The 20784-nt window shown below is 44.0% G+C and overlaps 1 protein-coding gene across 1 annotated transcript in view; it reads left to right on the top strand.

Annotated features, from left to right (window-relative positions):
• The window catches only part of CACNA2D4 (calcium channel, voltage-dependent, alpha 2/delta subunit 4), a 54087-nt gene extending 33716 nt beyond the window's left edge, over window positions 1–20371 (top strand). Inside the window, exons 14-25 of the mRNA XM_009875440.1 lie at window positions 807–824; window positions 2109–2186; window positions 3496–3576; window positions 5964–6038; window positions 7608–7694; window positions 11214–11285; window positions 15405–15466; window positions 16033–16100; window positions 16236–16281; window positions 18110–18207; window positions 19214–19307; window positions 20272–20371. Of these exons, the coding sequence (XP_009873742.1) occupies window positions 807–824; window positions 2109–2186; window positions 3496–3576; window positions 5964–6038; window positions 7608–7694; window positions 11214–11285; window positions 15405–15466; window positions 16033–16100; window positions 16236–16281; window positions 18110–18207; window positions 19214–19307; window positions 20272–20371 (879 nt within the window). The remainder of the gene's footprint in view (window positions 1–806; window positions 825–2108; window positions 2187–3495; window positions 3577–5963; window positions 6039–7607; window positions 7695–11213; window positions 11286–15404; window positions 15467–16032; window positions 16101–16235; window positions 16282–18109; window positions 18208–19213; window positions 19308–20271) is intronic.
• The last annotated feature ends 413 nt before the right edge of the window (window positions 20372–20784 follow it).

Genomic DNA, 20784 nt, shown 5'->3' with positions numbered 1-20784 from the left:
TTCCAGAAACAAACATGAAGTCTAAGGACTGTTTATGATATTATGATATCTGAGGGGAAAAATGTTCTAGAAATATTGAGGATGTTCCTGTACAGAATTCCACCATGAGACTGAAGTTATGGGCTCCAGTTTGGGCAGCAGTAGCTTTAGGATGTCTGCCACAGCCCTAGGAAGAACCTACAGTTTTGGGGTTTAAGATCTACAGTGAGAAATCTGAACAGTCTTAGTTGGAGTAAATCTAAGGGCACTGATCTCAGCTTTGTAGCAGGAAATGTGAAAATCTAAGTCACACATGGAGCTGCTCAATGCTGTGCTGAGTCAAACCACACAGAAACTCAAGAAATACCTCCAAGGCAGCCAGGCTTGCACCATCATGGTGCATAGATGTTTTACTCAGAAGACTTGTGGGAATGGACTGTCTCCCACCTCTGTGCTGTGGCTGACCATTGAGGCTGCAGCCATGGCACACTAGCTCCGTGAGGGCAACATGGGGATTTCTTCTGTTGCAGCAGCTGTGCCAAGAGCTGGAGACATATTACTTGAGTGTGCTATGCAAAACCTCTAGAAGGACTACTAACTACCCTGCAAGTTTATTCTATTAGAAGGCATGCCACCCCTGGCACTGGTGTATGGTGTCACACTTCCCAGGGCAGTCACTGGGATTTGTCTGCTGCACTTTTTTTTTTCTGTATCTCTTTTCTTGCCTCTTGGCTTGCTACTGTATTCCTGCACCCTAGCCTCTCCCATCTCTGATTCATTCCTCCATTCATGTATTCATTCATCTGTTCATCCATGTCTCTCACTAGCTGCCACAGTCTGAGGAGGTAACTGCACCCTCTGTTTTGTGAGCGTGGTATTTCCCTCATGTCGGTCAGTGTGTCAGTGCCAGCACTCACAGCCACAGCTGGCCTGTACATCTGGAGGGGGGTTGGGGAGAGGGGCTCCAGCATTTAAGGAGCACTCTTACACCAGCAAGAGAAGGGAAAATGCTGGATGTACTGGAGAGCTGTGCTGTGCTGTTGGTTCAGAGTAGGTAGGGGTGTCTGTATTGTGTTGTAGCTTAGTTCACCAGATCTCTTCTTCCATGTGTCCAGCAGGTGCTGGGGAAGTTTGCCTGTCATGTGCTGGTGTGAGTGTTGCTGTGAATGGAAAATTTCTACACAGAGTCATTCAGACCAGTAACTTAAGATACCAGGCTCAAATCTCCATCAAGCAACTACATAGATTACTGGCTGACTCCTTTATGGCTCCTAGCATGTACAGTAGTGGAGACAGGAGGTCATTTCTTGCCTTACTACTTATTTGACCAAATGAGAGATGAAAAGAGGCTGCTATTGGCATCGAGAGATTAGGTCCTTTTGATAGATAGTCATGTTTGGAAGACTCTTTTGTACGTCCTACCCGTTTTGCCCCCTTTTGCGTGTGTGTTTTAGAGCATCTGTCCTCTGCAGCACTGGGAGTATCTGTCACCCCACTACACATGCTTGGCTTCCATCCCCTGTAGAGAAAGTTCACTATGTTATATCTGTTTGGCTCATGATTTGTTTCTGTTTTCTCTAAGCTTAGATGCTTAAGCAGCAAGTATATATAAGTAGGTGCTGTGTGTATTTGTGCCTTTTAAATATTTGCCTGTGATGTTTCTCATTCATTGTATTCACGTGTCCACAATATAGATGATATCTTGACTGTGAGTTAGCTCATATTTGTGTTGCTTTTTTCTATTCTGTGCTCCTTGTGTTGGTGGCTTTTACACTTGTTGCATAAGTGCTCATGTCTACACTCCCAACACGTGGTGGGAATAAATTGTGCCACTTCTACAGGTTCCTGTTTCTTCATTAAAACAGCTCTTTAATTTCTCCTGCTTTAACACATTTCACTGGCTTTCATCCCATCTTCATCACCCGACACGAGCAAGCATCCATCCCATGATCCTCTTGGATACAGAGTATTGAAAATTGCTGCCATCTCTTTTTAGAGGGGCATGGGAGGCAAGGAGGTGGCCAATTGTAAGCAACATGTGGGGGTCCTTGGGAATTCCAGTGCCTTTTGTTCGGGTTATCACCTGCAGTATTGCGTTTGCTAACACACGGCTCGTTGTTCTGTGGCAGCTCTTTGCATCGCAGGCTCAAAGTCTGTTGCTCATGACAACAGTGGCTATGCCGGTCTTCAGCAAAAAGAATGAGACGGTGAGTGCAACGCGGGCTTCGCTCTCCTCCCAGTCAGCAGAGGTGAAACTATGCGGCAGTCCTTTGCAGGATTTTAAAGCCAATGGGTCTCAGAAAGAACTGCCAGCTATTAGGTACTGCAGTAAAGCTCTGACAGGATGGGCGGCTGGTAATTTATCTGGCAAAATGACAGTCTATCAATTCCTCTGAATGTTATTTCTTCAAAATACCCCTTAAATATGACACTTCTCCCTGTTTTATCCCTTCCATTTTCAAACTGAGCCTAATTCACATACCCATAAAACTTCAGGCTGGAAGAGATCATTACCTTGTCTAGTCTGTGCATTTTATTGCAGACCTTTACATTTCATAGAGATGGTCCTTCATGAGCTCAATAACCTCTGTTTGGTAGAAGTGTCGTTGAAAAAAGGCATCTAGCCTCGAGCTCTCTGTTGAAATTTCTCTCTCTCCATTAAAAACTGGTGTCTAAACTCTACTTCCAATTTGCCTGGCCTTGCCTTCCTGTCTTAATGGCTTTCTCTGCTAGATTAAAAAGCCTGTACCCTTTGGTGTCTTCTCTTGGGAAGGATCTACACAGCGATAAAGTCAAACTTGTCTGTCTTTTGATAAGATAAAAATGTTGAAAAAATTACCTGTCTTTGATAAGGACATTTCCTCTGGGTTTTGAAACCCTTCAGACACTCTTTTCCATACTATTTTGGATTTCTCAGCATCACTTTAAAATGGTGGATGGTACCCTACCATTGCTTCATCTAGTTCCTCCAAACAGATGTCCACCTTCTCCACCTGAGACTGGCCTTAACCTGTATTAGCACAGCACTGCAGTGGGAGCCTGTGTGTCATTTTTACATCATGCTCCCCAGATGCTTTTTAAACAACCAGTTCCCTATTTTGTGGGGATTTCCTGCATTCCTTTTCCCTAGGTTAATAATTTTATATTTGGTGTTTGGTTTAATTGACTCAAGATATCAATCAATTCATGCTGTTCTGCATGACTGCCTTGCCCTTACTGTTATTTACCCATAATGAATGCAGTGGCTTGCCCTCAGTCACTGAAAACAAGTACCCTGTGTTACTTCTGATTCATAGTAAAAAATGTTAACTAATATTACGTAGAAATACTCCTCTCCATAAACACTGGAGCAACCTCTTTAGCCTTTTTGAGGTAAGTTAGGTGGTTCTGAATGAACATATGCACACAAGTCTAGAGAAGATACATGAGAGACTAGTAGGGAGGCAATAATGTGTATCCAGATGGAAAACTACCCAGGTTTTGCTTCTGAAAATAGATTTTTTGTGTGTTTTTAAGAGATCTCATGGCATTCTCCTGGGTGTAGTGGGCTCTGACGTACCTCTAAGGGAGTTGTTAAAACTTGCTCCGCGTTATAAGGTAAGACTGAGATGATGTGATTTGTTATTTTGCACAGCAAAGTCAATAATCATAACTGCAAAATCATTCCTCTGTCTGTAGGAAGAACCATGAATAGAAAACAAGAGATGTTGAATGTGGTGATATGTGGTTTCTATATAGCACATGGGAAGTCATTCACTACTAGAGGCTCTTAAGCTGCTTCAGAAACTCAAGGACTGGATGATCCAGTAGACTGGAAACAGGTCACGAAGCCTTTGCATCTTGATGGTCACAAGCCTAGATCCCTCAGAGATTAGTATGGATCTAACAGCCTATCTCAGAAGAATTAAAAGTTTTACATCCAGTTTCCAGTGGATGGAAGCTGTTGTGCCAGCTGGCAAAAAAATAATCGAGTTTGTTAGCAGAAAATGTGAGGACTGAACGGACTACAAGAGCCAATTTTCCTGCCGTGTCTAGAGGTTTGTTTCTCCAGATGAGCGTGAAGATTTCTTGGCAGGACAATGAACAGGAAGTTGGCTCTTACTTATGCTGCACCTAGATAGACTATTTGCTCTCAGAATTGTTAGTCCAACAGCTCTATGTTCAATATATCTAAAAAAATACTTTCATACATAGGAAACCCCCTGCAGAGATGCAATGTTTAGTTTGATTTCTGCTGTAAATTCTGCACAGTGACCTTTTGTTCAGTCTGCACACAAGATAGCAAGCACATCTGAGGATCACCAGGAAATCAGGCGATCTGAGCCATCATTTCAAGTTTTCAGTTTACCTTAACTAACAGACAACTACTACCAGTTAGGCAGTTATTCAAAATCCACTTGCTGAAGACTCACAGGACTGAAAGTGCTGTCAGAAGCTGTGAATTTGTGTGGCGTTTCCAGCCACAAAGCAGGGCAGACCATTCACATGCAGCTGTAGGAAATGGTCCTTCAGGCAAACCAGGAGCTATGAGTGTCGGAGTGCATGCACTTGGCATGCAAAACCTACCTGGTTTAGATGTGGGGGAACATTGTCAAGGAGCTACAATATTTATACACGTTTATTTTCTCTATGAGTTTAATACCTTTTCATCTTCCTCCTTCCATGTCACTCAAAGGCCACGTGTCACAATAATCTTTCTTCTGAATGAAGAAGGTACATTGTCCTTTCCTCCAAGCAGTACCAGGGAAGGAAGGAAAATTATTTGAAGGCTTCAAGTATGTTAGAGGTGGGACACAACTTCCCAGAAGCTCTTCCAGTTCCAGACCAGTTTGGGAACCTAGGATCCTCAACTTGAATTCCCTGGCACATGGGTTACAAAGAATCAGTTCCACAGTTACAGCCCCCGAGAGCTCGTACATTTATGATTGTGCTTACTGGGCTGGGAAATTGCAGCTCTAATAGGACACCAAGGAAGTTTTCTGTAGTCCTGATCTAATGTCTTGGTTTAATTCTTGCCATGCTGAGCTGAGCTCTGTGTGCTTTGCAAGAAAAATGTTTCACATCGAAAGAGGCCAAAGTTTTGATCTAGGATGTGTAAAATACAGGATTCATTCCCTCCAAAAATGCACAGACAGATTGTAAATTACTTACCTCCACACTTCCCTACTGTTATCCATCCAGGATTGTCTCTGTAGGAATATAAAGTTGCAACATTTTTTGGAAGATAGAAACAATAGCCATTCTTGTTTTCCTTGAGATACCTCTTGTTTTGGAAAGCTCAGGCCATAAGCAGGTTTTTACAACTTGGGGTTTAACTGGAATTTGTTTTATATATGGGCTTGGTCTGAGCAATTGCTCTCTCAAATATGTCTTGCAGATCAGATCAGGCCAACCAAAGTCTGGTCTTGTTAGGTTATGCTATTCCTTAAAAAGCATTTGAAGTCTTGTACAGTTGGCCTAGGCTAGGTCTGGTCTTGCCAACACTGAAATGTAGTGCAGAGCTCCCCTGCAAACCGACTGGGTTTCCAGGGGAGCCATCTATGACATTCATACTTGCTTGTTCAATCACTGCTGTGCACGCGTGGCGATGGGCGTACAGACCCGTCAGCGCAGTTTCTGTACTGTTCACAACATTCCCCATCGTTGTCCTTTTTATATGCAGCGCTGCTGTGCCTGCTATGGAGAGCTTATTCTGCCTCTGGGTGGTAAATGTCTGTGAGGACAGTTAGATTCCAGGAGGGCATCTTTTTCTGAATGTGTACACAAATCAACGACCTGCCCATTGCTTTGTGCATCTGAGCATAGCCAGCCTGCTCGGGCAGAGCAGCCAAAGATCTGGAGATAAACAGTTTGGGATGCATCCTGTTTTATGCTGCTCAATACCTTTAAAAGGAAAAATATTAGTGGTGCCAGAGTATGTGACACCCGTTACACAGCAGTGTTTCTAGCTAAAGCAGTAATTAAATGAATGCCTCTTCCTCCAGCTGGGTGTCCATGGATACGCCTTTCTGAACACCAACAACGGCTACATCCTTTCACACCCAGACCTCCGTCCTTTGGTATGTATGGCTGCAAATTTGAGAACCTTTACTTACTTAGAAACATTGGCTTTCTGGGGTGCTCCTGATGTTCAACTTTATTGAGCTGTGAAAGCTGCCAGGCTCTGATATATAGGCACCCAGGAGCAAGAGAGCCAGAGAAATTATTTCCATATGCATAGATGCATGTCTGCACACACGTGTATGAAGTAGTAAGGCACCCTGCTTGTCTGTTCTCCAGAAGAGTACAGGTGAGGGCTGTGTTTGTGCTAACTTGCTCTACTGTGGGTGCATGTGTATCTGCATCCATGCAAAGTTTCTCTGCCAGGCTGAAGAAACAATTCCGCTCATTAGGCCTTATCTCCTACAAGAAGATTCAATGTGAATAGCACCCCAGTTAGAGCTACCCAGCAGCTGTGGTGTTGGACATTTTGGGAACATGAGGCTAGCAGGGTTCAGTACCACAAATCCTACTAACATGGTGAGTCAGAGACAATTTAGAGACCAGTAGGTTGCAAAGACCTTCTGGGACTCAAGGAAGTGGACACAAGGACAACACTTCTCTCTCATGGTGCCACCTGGAGCTCCAGGATGCACATCTCTCTGTAAACACACAGCTGAACTTATTACTCAGATACTCAGGCACACAATGATTTTACATTTCACACACGTGCCTATTGGCACAAATTAAGTGTTTAGTGTGGTTACTGGCAAGAGAAAGTGTCACCGCAGGGCCTCACAGCAGCTCTCTTCAAAAAGGCAGCTTTGCACAGGGAGACCACGGCGCAGATTGTTGCTTCATTATGTGAAGAGAAGGAACACATCGTGTTTCCAGGATGGGCCAAGGCAAAGCCAGGCAAGGGCATTGCTTCATCCTCCGTCTCCTTTGGCTTCTCTCAGTTTGCTTCACACCTTTTCCTTCATTAGGAAGATTACAAGAAAATGGCTCTCTTTGCATCAGTTCACCCTAAGTGAAAAGGCTACCTTTCTGTCAAAAAAAGTAGAGTCAAAACCTAATTCCCATCACAAAATATCTCCTGGTGGCATTATGGTGTTAGTGGGATTACACTCTTGGCTGTGGGAAAAATTTATTTCCTGGAGGCAAGGGTACAGTACTGATCTATTTAGAAGAATACTTTCTATAAAATAGGTCATAGCCATTACCTGCAATTCTTCTTGTGGTCCTGCCTGTCCTTTGCTCCTGGATCAGCCACTGCCACTTGAACACTCCTAGCCCCATACTGTCCCCATCCAGAAACATAGAATGAATCATAGAATCATAGAATGGCCTAGGCTGGAAGTGACCTTAGAGATCATCTAGTCCAGCCTCCCTGTTTTGGGCAGGGATGCCACCTCCCGACTAGACCTGGCAACACATGGGGACCAAGCGGGAATGTGGCACAAGACCAAGAAGGCGCTTGCACCCAAATGCTACCTTCCCAGTCAGAGCATAAATGAGACACTGATATTTTTCAGATTAAATATCAATTCTTAAAGGCTTATTTTGGGAAGTTATCTAGCCACTTATTTGGGTATATTTCTTATTTTTCCTTTTATCTTTTTTTCTTTTTTTTTTAATATAAATGCCAGTATAAAGAAGGAAAGAAACTGAAGCCTAAGCCGAACTACAACAGTGTAGATCTCTCAGAAGTGGAATGGGAAGACCAGGATGAAATAGTGAGTATCAGAAAGTGAATTTAGCCTTTTTCATATCTCTTTATTTCTACTAATTTGTGTATCTATATGGAAGAGGTGGGGAACAGCAGGCAGCAGGCACTCCTGTGTTTTTTTATTCCTGACTGGCCCTGACTAAGAGAGGCTGGTGGTCTAGAAGAGGACAAGTATGATGACAAAGTTCTTGTCTTCCTTCCCAGCATGAGTTTTCCTTCTCGTGGAAAAGGGAGGGAAAGTGCTGGCAGGAGGAAGGAAGCATTTTAGAGGGTGCTCCAGGAAACCAATCTGTATGTACGAGGCCCAAATGCTGACTTAATACAAAGCCAAGAACACTTAAGAGAACGGCAGTGTCCAGTGATGTTACCCATATATGTAGTATGCGAGCTATAGCTGAGGACACTCAGTTAATGAGATCTGCAACAAAGAAGTACATTCAAAAAGAAACTAAAGCTTACAGTCACTATTAATAATAGACAAAGAAGATAAGGTACTCAGACACTTGAGAAAAAAGAATTTCCAGAAACCACCTTACTGCACAGGTGTGGAGGCACTACGAAAAATGGCGGATCAGAGTGAAAAGATTAGAAAATACCTTTTCTACTGTCTTTTAGCAAAATTATTAAAAAGTGCTAAACAAGAAACAGCATGCACTTTAACAGCTGCACACTGCTGCACTGCACAACTAGGACTTGGATATAATGAGAAGGTAAGAGGTTTCTCTGTGGCTGGTTTTCTTTTACTCAGAGGAGAGAATAGATACTTAAGTTACTAAGATAAGAACTGAATCTGGAGTAAGATAGAATTAGCTATGGGACACGTGCTTCTGGATTACAGAGGAGACTGCTGAGATAAATGGATCTGATGCTATAGATATCCACTTAAATAAGTAGGATAAATGAACCGCCCAGCAAGAGGATCAAAGTAGCTACTGCTGCTAGTGCAGGCCAAGTACGAGGGGATGCACCTAAGGCTCTTGAGAACCTTTGTGGAAGAGCAGCAAATTATGAAAGGAAACACAGTGGAACTGGCTGTGAACCACAGAAATCAAGACAAAAATAAAAGGCTTGGAACCACCAAGATGAAGGTTGCCAGTGGCTTTGTGTGGGTTCTCTGATGTCTTGTAGGAGCTCTGCTCCCATTGTGCTTTTCTCTCTCTCTGGAACCACTTTTAGAGCTGCTCTTCTTTATCCAGTTTGCTATTCTACAATAAAAATCAAAAAATAAATCCAGGAAATGACAGAACTTTACTGTCATACTTATTTGGCTAGCAGGTTGCTGTCTGACCAGACAACATTGATATCTGAATGCAAATGTGATGCAAAGTGTAAGGCTTCTGTCCATTTAGAATAAAACTATCCAGTGAAAAACAAAAAAAAAGGCAAAAGAGGCATGAAAAACAAGGCCACTTTGCATTCCTGGACTGCACCTTCCACAAGAAAGAAAGGTTGCAGTCACTGAGGGTACAGAGATATTCAGTGACGTGAACGGTATCTGCAGTGTGACTTCAGCAAGTCTAGAGACTCTCAAGATACACCCACTGCAGCAGGAAGCTGCCAACATTTCAGCACTCAGATTTGCAGCTATGGTATTAGATCAATGACAGACTCAACATCAGTTGCAGCATAATCTCAGCAACACTGATAAGCAGCAAATTCAGACTGGAAAAATATGCCCAAGTGCTAATGATGTGTAATACAGCCAGCTGCTAAAAAGAAATCTAGGGGAGGGAAGATGGCACTATCTGGAGAATACCAATTGATGCACAGCAGTACTAGCTACAGCCAGGCAGAAAGGAAGTTTGGGCTTGCTTGTAAAGCAACACAGGGATATTCTCAGCCTGAAGGGAAATGGAAGCGTTGAGAGATTCTCCCCAGCAGTCTGGTTGCTGTCACCCAAACCGATTTTCTTCGGCCTCGACTGAACCACCGAAGAAAAAGGGCTGCAAAGATGTTGAAACCAAGTGGCAAAACATCGACATGTTGTGAGACGCCTCAGGTAAACTGTGTGTCTGTGCTGGTTTGAAACTGCACAAGCAGACAGGGAAAACGAGTCAATACGAGTGCTTGTTGCCAGTGACGGGGGACAGCACAGTCTTGTTGCCCTGGAATGGGAGACCTGGCTGCTTGGAGCGCAAAGAATGAGCATTCACCAGACCACACCTGCCCCCAAACTCTGCCTAAATATTTTTTCAAAGTTGAGGCCAGCTGTTGCCAAAAGTGTCCTGCCTAAAAGGGACAGAGTGTTAGGGGGGCTTGCAGACACTACGACTGTAATTGACTTCTCAACGCAGGAAAAGCTACTGAGGAAGAAACAGCAAGCCAGGACTGGGGCATCAACCTACAGTCATTGTTCACCTGGGTGCTGGGCACAGGACAAGTAGCCTGCATGGAAGCTAGCTGGAGCTGAGGAGATTGAAGGAGATCTCAGATATCCACTGATCCGCTTCTTCACTGCCTTCTGGGGTAATGAGAGATGCCTCACAGTCAAGAAGATATGGGTGAAGTAATGATATCTGAGCTAAACCCAGAACCCATAGAAAATGCTGCAGGTTGTCAGACCAGAACAGAGTGTATGCTGTGGCTCTGGCAGGAGGTCAAACGCTCTCAGCCAAAAAGGAGTAATAGTAGCAGTCAGTGTTTTCATTTCCAAGATGTGGGCCTTGAGAAACACAAGCTTTATATTCTAGGTCTGTAAATAACCCACATCAAACAGCCATAATAAATAAAACTGTGGTCCTGTAAAGCAAAGGCAGTTGGGACTGGCCAGCACCTGAATCGAGGCCTGTCTCTGGAAGTAAGGAAGCAATTTCTGTGAATGAATAAGTTACTTCCCACCTTTTTTTCTATCCAGGCTGAAGCAAGAAGTTGATATGTTCTGGCAGGCTGGACATAAAGTCAAAGCCTCTGCACTTGTGGAAAAACTCCCTGATTCTTTCTTGTAAGAGGCTGGGAGTCACTGTGAAAATTACATTTTGCCTTTGGAACCTGGACTCAATAAAGTGGTCTTCTTGTTGCCTACTCAGCTATCATACAGTCACGCTTTGCTGTGTTAAACAGCTGCTTTGCTGCACCTCAGAAGTGGTGCTTAATACAGCCTACAATTTATAAATCAATTCTAAAACTGTCCAGGAGCTTTGGAATCAGTCTGGGGGAGTTAGAGGGTTTGTCAGGTGTCTCCTCCTTCAGGCTCTCAGAGCACTGTGCTAATGACTTTCTGGCTGCCAAATGGTGAAGTTTGAAACTTGGACTGGCAACTTCATAGCTTCCAGATCCTTTCCTTTTGCTAAAAAGACATATCAACAAGCTTTCAGCATAAGCCATTATTATTCTCTGTCACTTATCAGCCTGATTGAACAAGGATCCTGTCCCCTGAGAACGGGTTTTCAGTTTAAAAGACACAAGAAAGAACTGTGGGAACCAAAAGTTACTCTTTTCTGCCAGCCCCTGCACGTTAATGACAAGTGGCTCTATTAATTCCTGCCCTGCCTGGAGATACTAATGCTAATCTTGTTCACCTCTGCAGCTGAGAACTGCCATGATCAATGGGGAAACAGGCTACCTCTCTATGGATGTGAAGGTCCCTGTGGATAAAGGGGTAAGAAACTATCCTTTTGTTCAGGTCACATGAGAGAGGGGATGCGAAATGGATGCTGAAGAACCACGAAGGATGTGGTTTTAATGCTCAGCATTTCTGAGTGCGAGGATTTTATTGTTTCACCGCATATATAACACACGTGCTAGAGACATAAAATAGAGCATCATTAGAAGTGCTCTTTACACCTAGTGACATTCTGCTCTTACAAAGGTATTGAAAATGCTCCACTACGTTGTCCAGTCAAAGCCAAAAGCCATGTTGTCCATTGTTTATAGATTGTGAAATGAATCAGAGATCCTCAGAGTTTAGAATGGGGATGGCTATGCTGAGCTGACCTAGACAGAAAGAGGTTTAGAGACAATTTTGCAACTCTCTTTCACTACCCAAAACCGCTTGTTAAAGCTTTGTCTCTCACTCTGTCAGAATAAGATTTCGTTTATCCAGGAGCAGGATTAAATTTCTATGCAAATATTTACACACATTTTATGAAAAGTCCTGGTGAAATGGAGACTTTTGAACATTCCCTACCAGCTTCAATGTAGGGTTATACATCTTCACTTGGAGTCAGTGCAAAATTGTCTTGTGCTTTTACATTCACTGCTACTTTTTCATTCAGGTTTATTTAATTCTCCTAAAGAGTTTGGCCTTCTTTATTTCCTGTTAGGAAGTATTCCAGAGTCCTGCAAGTTACACTGCCCAGAAATCTTCCATATTTCAGGAAAATTTTCCATCTTTTATAGAGAGCACTTTTTTCAGCAATCAGGCTGGCTGAACTGCTCCCATGCTAAGACACAGCACCATTTCCAATAAACCAACTGTCAGAATCACTGCTGAAATGGTGCCATTTCCGAATGAAGACACCTCTCCATTTCCTCTGAACAGTTGTACTGCTAGATCTTTTAACTAAATTCTCTTTATTCTTGGTATTTGCAGCTATCAGGTGCCTGTAAATGGCTTTGCCCTTCCTCTCCTGGGCGTTGCCAACATCTGCACTTGAAGTACTTACTTCTCAGTCCAAGCTGTTTGGCAACTATTTTTGTTCCCTTCATCTCTTGTATCATATCTTGTATGCGAGTACTAGGGCTTCACTGAATTATTTGAGTACTGTTTCCCTGTTGCTCTGTTAGAGAGCATCTATCCTCTGCAATACGATATTTCTAAACAAATAGCTCCAAACCTCCTTTTTGCTGTCCCTTCAATTCTTTCTTCCTTCCACAGCTCCTCTGGAATGGCTGCCTTGTTTTCCCTGTTTCTCAGCTGTTTTTTCCAGTTGCCATTTTATCCATGTGAATCTCAATCCTTCTTTTTGTCTAGGCTTTCTCATTTTTAGGGCTGTTGGGACTTTTTCTCTGTATGCAGAGAAATGCTGTTTTATTTTGTCTTACAGATCACTGCACATAAAGGGCTCCTAAAATAGTCTGTCTGTTCCTCTCATTAGATCTTTTTCCCTTGATGCCCTGTTGTTTACCATTTCTTTTTGTTTACAGTACTGCAGCTGTTTCTCATTCCACATTTTATTTAAGCCCACTTTAATTGATTCTTTAGAATAAAATTTCATGAGAAGCTGTTGCAAGTACTTTATATAAGCCCAGATATATTGCATGTCCTTCATTCCCTTCATTCATTATCTTTGTTGTTCTGTTAGAAAAGCAATCAGAGTTTTCCAGCAAGATTATTCTTTTTAAGTCTGGATTGCTTATTTCTCTGGTTTAACCTCTTTCTCTGTCTCTATGCACCCTCAATAATGTTTGTTCTGAGTCATCCAAATACACCTTTTAGTTCAATATTTTAGGGATATCTTTCTGCTCCTCCACCCAGGGAAAAAGAATTTAAAAAGATAACAAAAAGTAGCCTTGGTAAGGGATTTTACCTGTTTTATTCTGCAGCTTTGCAAGCCTTATGAAGCATAGTAGGAGGCTGATGTGGAGTATGCGACAGGTTCACTATTATCAGAATACACATGGAGAGGGAAGCAGAAGTGAAACTTGGCAATTCCCACTTGTACTCTGCTAGCTGAAGAAGCAGAGCAGTGATTGTAACAAAGAAAGTGCTGACAGCCTTCCAACGAAGAGAATGAGGCAGACAGAGGGTGGAGAGAAGGGTTGGATGAAGGGGACAGAAACTACTCTGTTGGCCACGTAAACTTGATTCCCTGGGGTGATCTCAGGAAGGTATTGAGAGCAGAGTGAGAGAGAAAAGTAAGGACCAAAGACAAAGGGCAGCTGTGAGAGAGATGTGCTGGCAGCTAGGGCACGAAAGGGTTATAACTGTGAAAGTAAAAGAGTGAGGACATGGGTAGGAGCTCTGGCAAGACACTGATAATGGCATTAGCCAGGACTGGCTGCCTAGTACCATGGCAATACCAAGACTGGAAATACACGTGTTCCCAGACCCCAGGTGCTGATAGTCAGACATCCTATTACTGTGCGAACACACCCACACTCTTGTCTTCTCCCTTGCTCCGCACTATGTGGCAAAGTCCTGCTGGATCATCCTCAGCTCCACTTGTCTCAAGGGTGCCTCTGCCCCTCTTCCTTCCCATGGATAAGAGGTGACACCTCCAGCTGTCATGGAGAGGGCTGGCCAGCCATCCCCTTCCCCTGCCCAAAGACAGGTTTGCTGTCCCCTCCGCAAGGTGCAAGTGCTAAGAGGCTGCATGTCTGTAAGAGGGACAGGTCAGAGGAACAAAAGATGAGCAGAACAAGTGTCTCAGAATAGTGGCACCCCCAGGCCATTTTCAGCTCCATCCTTTCCCACAGGGACAAGCCTACACCCCTAGGTCCCCTTCTTCCGCATGCCTCCCTGCCTCTGCCATCAGAGCAGACTGGCAAGGAAGTGGAGGCTTATTACCTCTTGTACCTTCCCTGTAGCCACCAAAACACCACCATGCCATGTTCCTTGGGCGTATCACAGCACTACTGGAACATCTCAGCTCAGCAAGAGACTCAGACCCTGTTGCTCAGCAGTACACAATTGCTGTGCATGAAGAGAAAGGGGAGTGGTGGAGTTGAGCCACCTGACACCTCCTCACTTAACGATAACCCCCGTCCCCTTCAGCCCAAACTTGGGGCACACTGTGGTGCTGGTGCTGGCTTGTCCTTTGCTCCTCACTCCGCTTCCACTGCTTCGCATCTTAAGCAGGTTAGAGCAGGAGCGACATTCCCTGCGGAACACTGAGTTTTCTGTGTTCACTCGCTGTCTCCCACACACATCCTCTCACCTCGTTTTCAGACTGGGGCTGGGATTTTAAACATATTAGGGTTCATATGCTGGCATAAGAGTTGGATAGAAACTTTCCAAAAACTTTTCTCCTTTGGAAAAGAGCTCCACTGAAATCAACACTTTCCTACAGGAAAAGGCCAGTCTGGCAAACAGCTGAAGTTCTGAAGCAGCTTTCAATAATCTGAAAAGTCTTCAGTTGAAATGTCAGGATGAAAAAAATATTTTCATGTGAATCAAAATGGCTTGGATTTGAATCAGCACTTTTTTCAATTTGAAAATGTAAATTATTATATAGGTTTTTTTAGCAAAATAGGAATATGTTAATGTTTTGTCCCAGTTTGGCATGAAAGCAAATGTCAGGAATCTCAGCATTTCCCATAGGACTGGGGAGACTTGGCCCTGGCTGCACACTCACACAGTGGGTAGGTTTGCCATCCTGCCTCTCCTCCAACCCCACCTCTCCCTTCTACCTGTTCCCCACACACACACACACACCCCGCTTGAGATGATGATGTGCAAAGCCATCAAGGCTGCTCTGTACAGTAAAAAGAGCAGCAGGGCCCCAGCGTACTGGCTCGGAGGGGGCAAGAGGGAGGGCAGCATCCCCCCACCCCTTCCTGCAGCCTGTGCAGGAGCCCTGGAGAAAAGAAAGGTTTAACTGAAGCCCTAGATGGAAAGATAAAGTGGCTGCCTGGATCCTGAAAGTTAGAAGTTGCTGAATATGCTGAATACTGCACATTCATCCCTGCCTCCAGCCAGTCCTAGCAGGGTGTGAAGTGTTGGTAATAGTAACTGCTTTTGCTTGTCCTTAGGGACATATATCCCAAGTCTCCCTTGTCACTGTGCTCTTAGTCTGTCAAATGGTCTCTCACTTTCTTATTCATGCTCTTATTCCAGAGGCGCGTTCTCTTTCTCACCAATGACTATTTCTTCACGGATATCAGCGGCACACCCTTCAGGTGAGCAAGGACTCACATGACACCAATATCGTTTATCAGAAGTCTGCCATCAGGGAGAAAAAGTTCACCTCTTCATAAAACTGGCTATGACTCATGAGTAAAGCAGAACAAATAACTCACTTCTTTGTTCCTGCAGCCATTAAAACATTGTTTGGGGTCAACTTAAAAGAACATTATGATTTATCTGAAGTTCAGAGTCCAAAAGCTATACCTTAGGTAAAGCATGTTGTTTAATTTCAGAGAAATGAGACATCTTCACTTTTCATTTCCACTGAATATGTTTTATGTTCTGTTGCATGACTCTAAGAAATGTTATTGTTGACCAGAACCTACAACGCTGGCCAAAAAAGTCACCAGAAACACCTCATAGCTCTACAGACAGGTTCCTTGGCCTCTCATGCTGAAATCAGATCTCACTTAATCCTCTTTTGATGATGTTCTTCTCTTTAATAGCTGTGGAGGGAGTTAATGTCTTTAAGGGTTGTAGCCACAGAGAACGCAGTGTCATGTTTAGGGATTACACCTCTTCTTGCTGACAAAGCCTCTGTTTTCCTTTATGCCTGCAGCCTGGGTGTTGTGCTGTCCAGGGGACATGGGGAGTACATTCTGCTGGGGAACACTTCAGTGGAAGAAGGTAGGTTTATCTGAAACAGCCAGCCTATCCTAAGCGATAAGGTAGCTGCTCTGAGCTTCACTGTTTTTGCTTCTCCTTCGCAGCCTGTATCTGCCTGTTACCTAACTGAATACTCTGCGCATTATCTGGTTTCAGGTTTGCATGACCTGCTTCAGCCAGACTTGTCTTTAGCGAATGAATGGTAAGTGGAGGAAATCCTGTCAATGACAGGGGACTTTGTCACAAGATTTTGGCAAAAATCCCAGTGATTCGACTTGAGTTCACCTCCCTCTGTGGCTGCTGAACAAGCAGCGTTGTTCAAGGGCTGTACCTGCAAAGACTTGGTTGTCACCAGACTGAGAGAACTGGGGCTATTTAGTCTTGAGAAGAGAGGCTGAGAGGGGATCTTATTAGTGTGTATAAATATCTGAGGGGTAGGTATCAAGAGGAAGGGGCCAGTCTCTTTTCAGTGGTGCCCAGTAATAGGACAAGAAATAACAGGTACAAACTAGAACATAGGAAGTGCCACCTCAACATAAGGAGAAACTTTTTTACTGTGAAGGTGACAGAGCACTGGCACAGGCTGCCCAGAGAGGTTGTGGAGTCTCCTTCTCTGGAGACTTTCAAAACCCACCTGGATGTGTTCCTTTGTGGCTGTCCTAGGGGATCCTGCTCTGGCAGGGGGGTTGGACTAGATGATCTCTAGAGGTCCCTTCCAACCCTGAACATTCTATGATTCTATGATTCAATTTCTCCTCTTCTTTTGGGAGATCCCATGAAGGCTTGGCACATCCTTCTGTTAAGAAACATCTCCTAAAATTTATCCTCAGTCTTCTGTGCTCAGACTTACTTTGTTCCTCCTCCGGTTGCTTAGAATTGAGCTACAAAACCTACAGCATGTCACACCCGTCAAGAAATTTTGTTGCAAGCTTAGTGAGAGATTGAAATGCTTTTTTAAATCCTAGCTTATTTTTGGTTGGCATTCTTCTGAACTGATCCTAGACCTAATTTCTAGTGAACATGGAAGTGATTTATGACTCCTTTTTCAACAGCAAGCATAATTTATGGGTTTGCTTTGTTTGGATATGAAACAGGGTGAGGCATGGCACTTTCCATTTATTGCTGTGAGGTTTGGGATTTTCATGAACCCAACATTCAGTTACACCCAGGCACATGAACCCAGCCTGTATCAAAGCCAAAATAACTATATTCAAGAAGCCCTGCAGCCCTTCACACCTCTCATTACACTGTCAAGTTTCACAGGCAGCGCATTTAAGACACAAGCAGTGACTTCTCCTTCTTCTACTCCTAACTTGGGGTGTCAACTTACCACACTTTACATATTCATTTCTCTTAGACTTCTCTCATAAATCACTCCTTTCAGCCCCTTTGCAAGTTGTAATTCTCTCTTATAACCCCTTCCTCTCCATTGTCCTGAGAATGAAATGGTCCAAACTGGAAGCAGGGTTAGAAGACTGGTTTCTTTTATGATACATTTGGAACACATTCTCTCACTTTTCCCCGAACTGTGTTCCGAGGTTCCTACAGCTATGTCCCTTTCAGACAGCTTTTTTGGCCACCGAATCACACTGCAAGCTCATTATTTGTCTCACATCTTGTTTCTCTGCCTCTCGGTTTATCTGCTTCCAATCCAGGTTTACTCACACAGTGTGTGACCCTCTGCTTTCCAGGTCTCTCCATCACATTGTTTATATAGACACAGGTACACATTTTAAACATGTAACAGAGATAACTGCTGGAAGGACTTGGGACTGCTACATGTGCTGGAGAATTTAACAGCAGTCCTACTAAGCACAGCAGTCAGATTAATTGGCATCTGCTTTATTGGTAGGGTTTGACTTACAGTCATGCCACTAGATTTTGAGTGGGCACAGCATGCAGTAGCGGCAAAATCTCTGCAGCCCAAGCTTTCCCACTGAATTTTTGTTTGCAGTTACTATTTGCCAGCAGCACTTGCTTGATGGTGGTTTCTCTCTGACCTTGTGGGCTTCTTCTTCCCTCCCCACCAGGATTTACTGCATCACCGACATCGATCCAGACCACCGGAAGCTCAGCCAGCTGGAGGCTGTGATCCGTTTCCTCACCGGAGAGGAAGCTGACCTGGAATGTGAGTCCCAGGCACCAAAAAGGTTCTACTGGGGTTTTCCTGTACCCTTCATGGGGTAGAGGGGACTGTGACAAACTGACTGTGTCAGACTGAGCTCCTGTGGCACCTGCTCACACAGGCAGGACTGAACTCAAGCCCAGTTTAATTCACATGAGGAAGTGAGCTGAGGATCCACTTTCTTGTCTCCACCAAAGGGCTTTTTTCCATTTCAAAGCTGTCACATAACTCGGCTTTATTGAAGGTCTCAGCACAGAAATACCGAAAAGTGAAAGGCTTGAACGGGGGTGGTGGCTCCATCTAGAACAGAAAGGGAGTATCTGCAATACTGTAGTCACCACATTCTCACAGCCTGAAATGAAAGCAGGCAGGGCAACACAGAAATGAAGCAGGTCAGATAAATGAGATCTTAGAGTATGCCGTTTAGCACACAGCATATTTGAATCTCCCTAAACAGCTCTCAGTCCCAATCCAGGCTGGACTAGGCTGCCTCGAGCACCTGTTGGGAACTACGACAGGACAGTGTTTTGTGAGATTTACACGAAGGGCAGAGAGGAAAAAGAGAAGCCAATGAACACAAGGACAGAGTAGAAGCCGTGAAGAAGTCACCAGACGCTTTGAAGGAGCTTCTTGAGTGGGATTGGTGTCCTTTTACAGAGCACCTGGAAGAAATCTTCAAAGCAGAGATTTGAAGGAATGGTTATGGACAGCTTGTTCAATCAAGAAGGTCAGAGGGAAGGCCTGACGAATAACTTTATTTGAAAGCCTCTTTCTTGCCCACAATTTCAAATGTAAACCCTTCCATTGAGTTTGCAGGGGAACCAATCTGACAGTCTTAGATATAATGTCTGCTCTTGTGCTCTCTGTGGTGGGGTGCTAGGATCTGTTCATAGCCCTGTAAGGGGAGGCCTCTTTTTGCGACATGTGCCTTCGCTGCCCTGGGTCAGGCAGATGATCAGTAATAAGGAACTCTCTAAAACCTCTCCTAATTCTTGTTCTCTCTTCTTAGGTGATGAGGAGTTGGTCCAGGAAGTGCTGTTTGATGCAGTGGTCACTGCACCTATGGAGGCCTACTGGACAACACTGGCCCTCAATATGTCCACGTAAGTCTATGAGAAATAAATATGAGTAAAATGCCATTGAAGATGCATCTTAATGCTATGGGCTTATGCAGTGCCTCAGACAGTCACAGATCCTTGCACAGCGTATCAGGAACTTTAGAAATAGCTCAAAAAGCTGATGGAAACAGATCAATAGCTTTAAAAGTAACTCCAAAAGTGTCTCTCAGGATTGGACTCCTGCAGGTTGAGCCTCCCCAGGGGAGCCTTTAGTTTGGTGAGTTTGTCTAAAGTCCACTGGAGGACAGCAGTGATCTAGATGAGTCATTGCAAGGGGTGTTCAGCATCAGTTCTTTGTAGCACCTAACTCAGATGCACTGTATTTGCCTCTATAGTGGATAGATTTTGGTGTCTTGGGGCACCTGAGAACATTTCAGTTTAAAGATATTATGAGTTATTTCTGCATGCATCAGTTATCCTTTTGAATGGCAGCAGCATGGGTTGTCTTGACTTCTTATATGACGGTGGCAGACATTCCATCCTAGGTGGCACAGAATTTGCTCCCTCACGGGCAGCAAAGAATAGGGAATTTGACTTTGTCTCTGTTGGTGATGCCTTCAGATTAAGCCTCAGGAAGGGAGTAGGCAGGCTAGCTTCAGTAAACAACTATTTTACTGTTTCCAGAGAGGCACCTTTAGCTTGTAGTATCTAATATCAGCAGGAGAAGAGGAGCTTATGGTTTACTTAGAAGAAAATTAAATGAGCAAACTTTAAAGGTGTGAATCTAGGCAGAGGTCTAAGCCTGCCAACTGTTAGCTAGAAACAACCTCTTGCTTTTAGGAGGTGGGAACTGGTGTCACTCTTGGTAAAAAGAGAGTTATATTGCAAAGGGACTTAGGAACATGTCTCCAGGTATGGCTACTAGTTTGAAAGGTTCTTACTCTGGGGCAAGGAGATAGCTGTTCTTCTGAGAACTATTTGCTTCTTCTTGTGTGTTTCTGTTCCACAGGGAGACTGAGGCAGATGTTGAGATGGCATTTCTGGGCACTCGCGCTGGACTCATGAGGAGCGTCCTCTATGTGGGCTCTGAGAAAATTTCCAACAGGTAATTCCCTGAGTTGCACTAAAGGGTTTCTTCCAGTGACTCTGGCAGCACAAAATCACCAGCAGCCTTAGAAAGGTGTTTGGGGAGGCAGAAACAGAAAGGAAAGAAGGAACATGTTGTCAGCGTGGTAGGGACATGTTGGCAGAGCTGGGGTAGCGGAGGTCTTTTGTCTTCTGGCCCTTTTGAATTTTTCCTAAAATACTGCCCCAAAGTGCATTTAATTTAAATGAAAACCTTCACTCATTCCCTGACTTCTGTCAGCTAACACAGAACTGTCCACAGTTACTGTGTATACCCAGGACCGTTTTCTAATGCAGAGGCTCTGCACTCCAGTGACCCGCTGACATTCCAGCTTGGCTAGGTTTGATCTTTCTGTCTCAATTCCTCTTCCAGGTTTATTCTGTTCTGCCTCTTACA

Source organism: Apaloderma vittatum, unplaced genomic scaffold (assembly GCF_000703405.1).
Source record: "Apaloderma vittatum isolate BGI_N311 unplaced genomic scaffold, ASM70340v1 scaffold3948, whole genome shotgun sequence".
NCBI lineage: Eukaryota > Metazoa > Chordata > Aves > Trogoniformes > Trogonidae > Apaloderma > Apaloderma vittatum.
The sequence above is the reverse complement of the archived record's forward strand: the minus strand, read 5'-3'. Positions and strand labels throughout refer to the sequence as shown.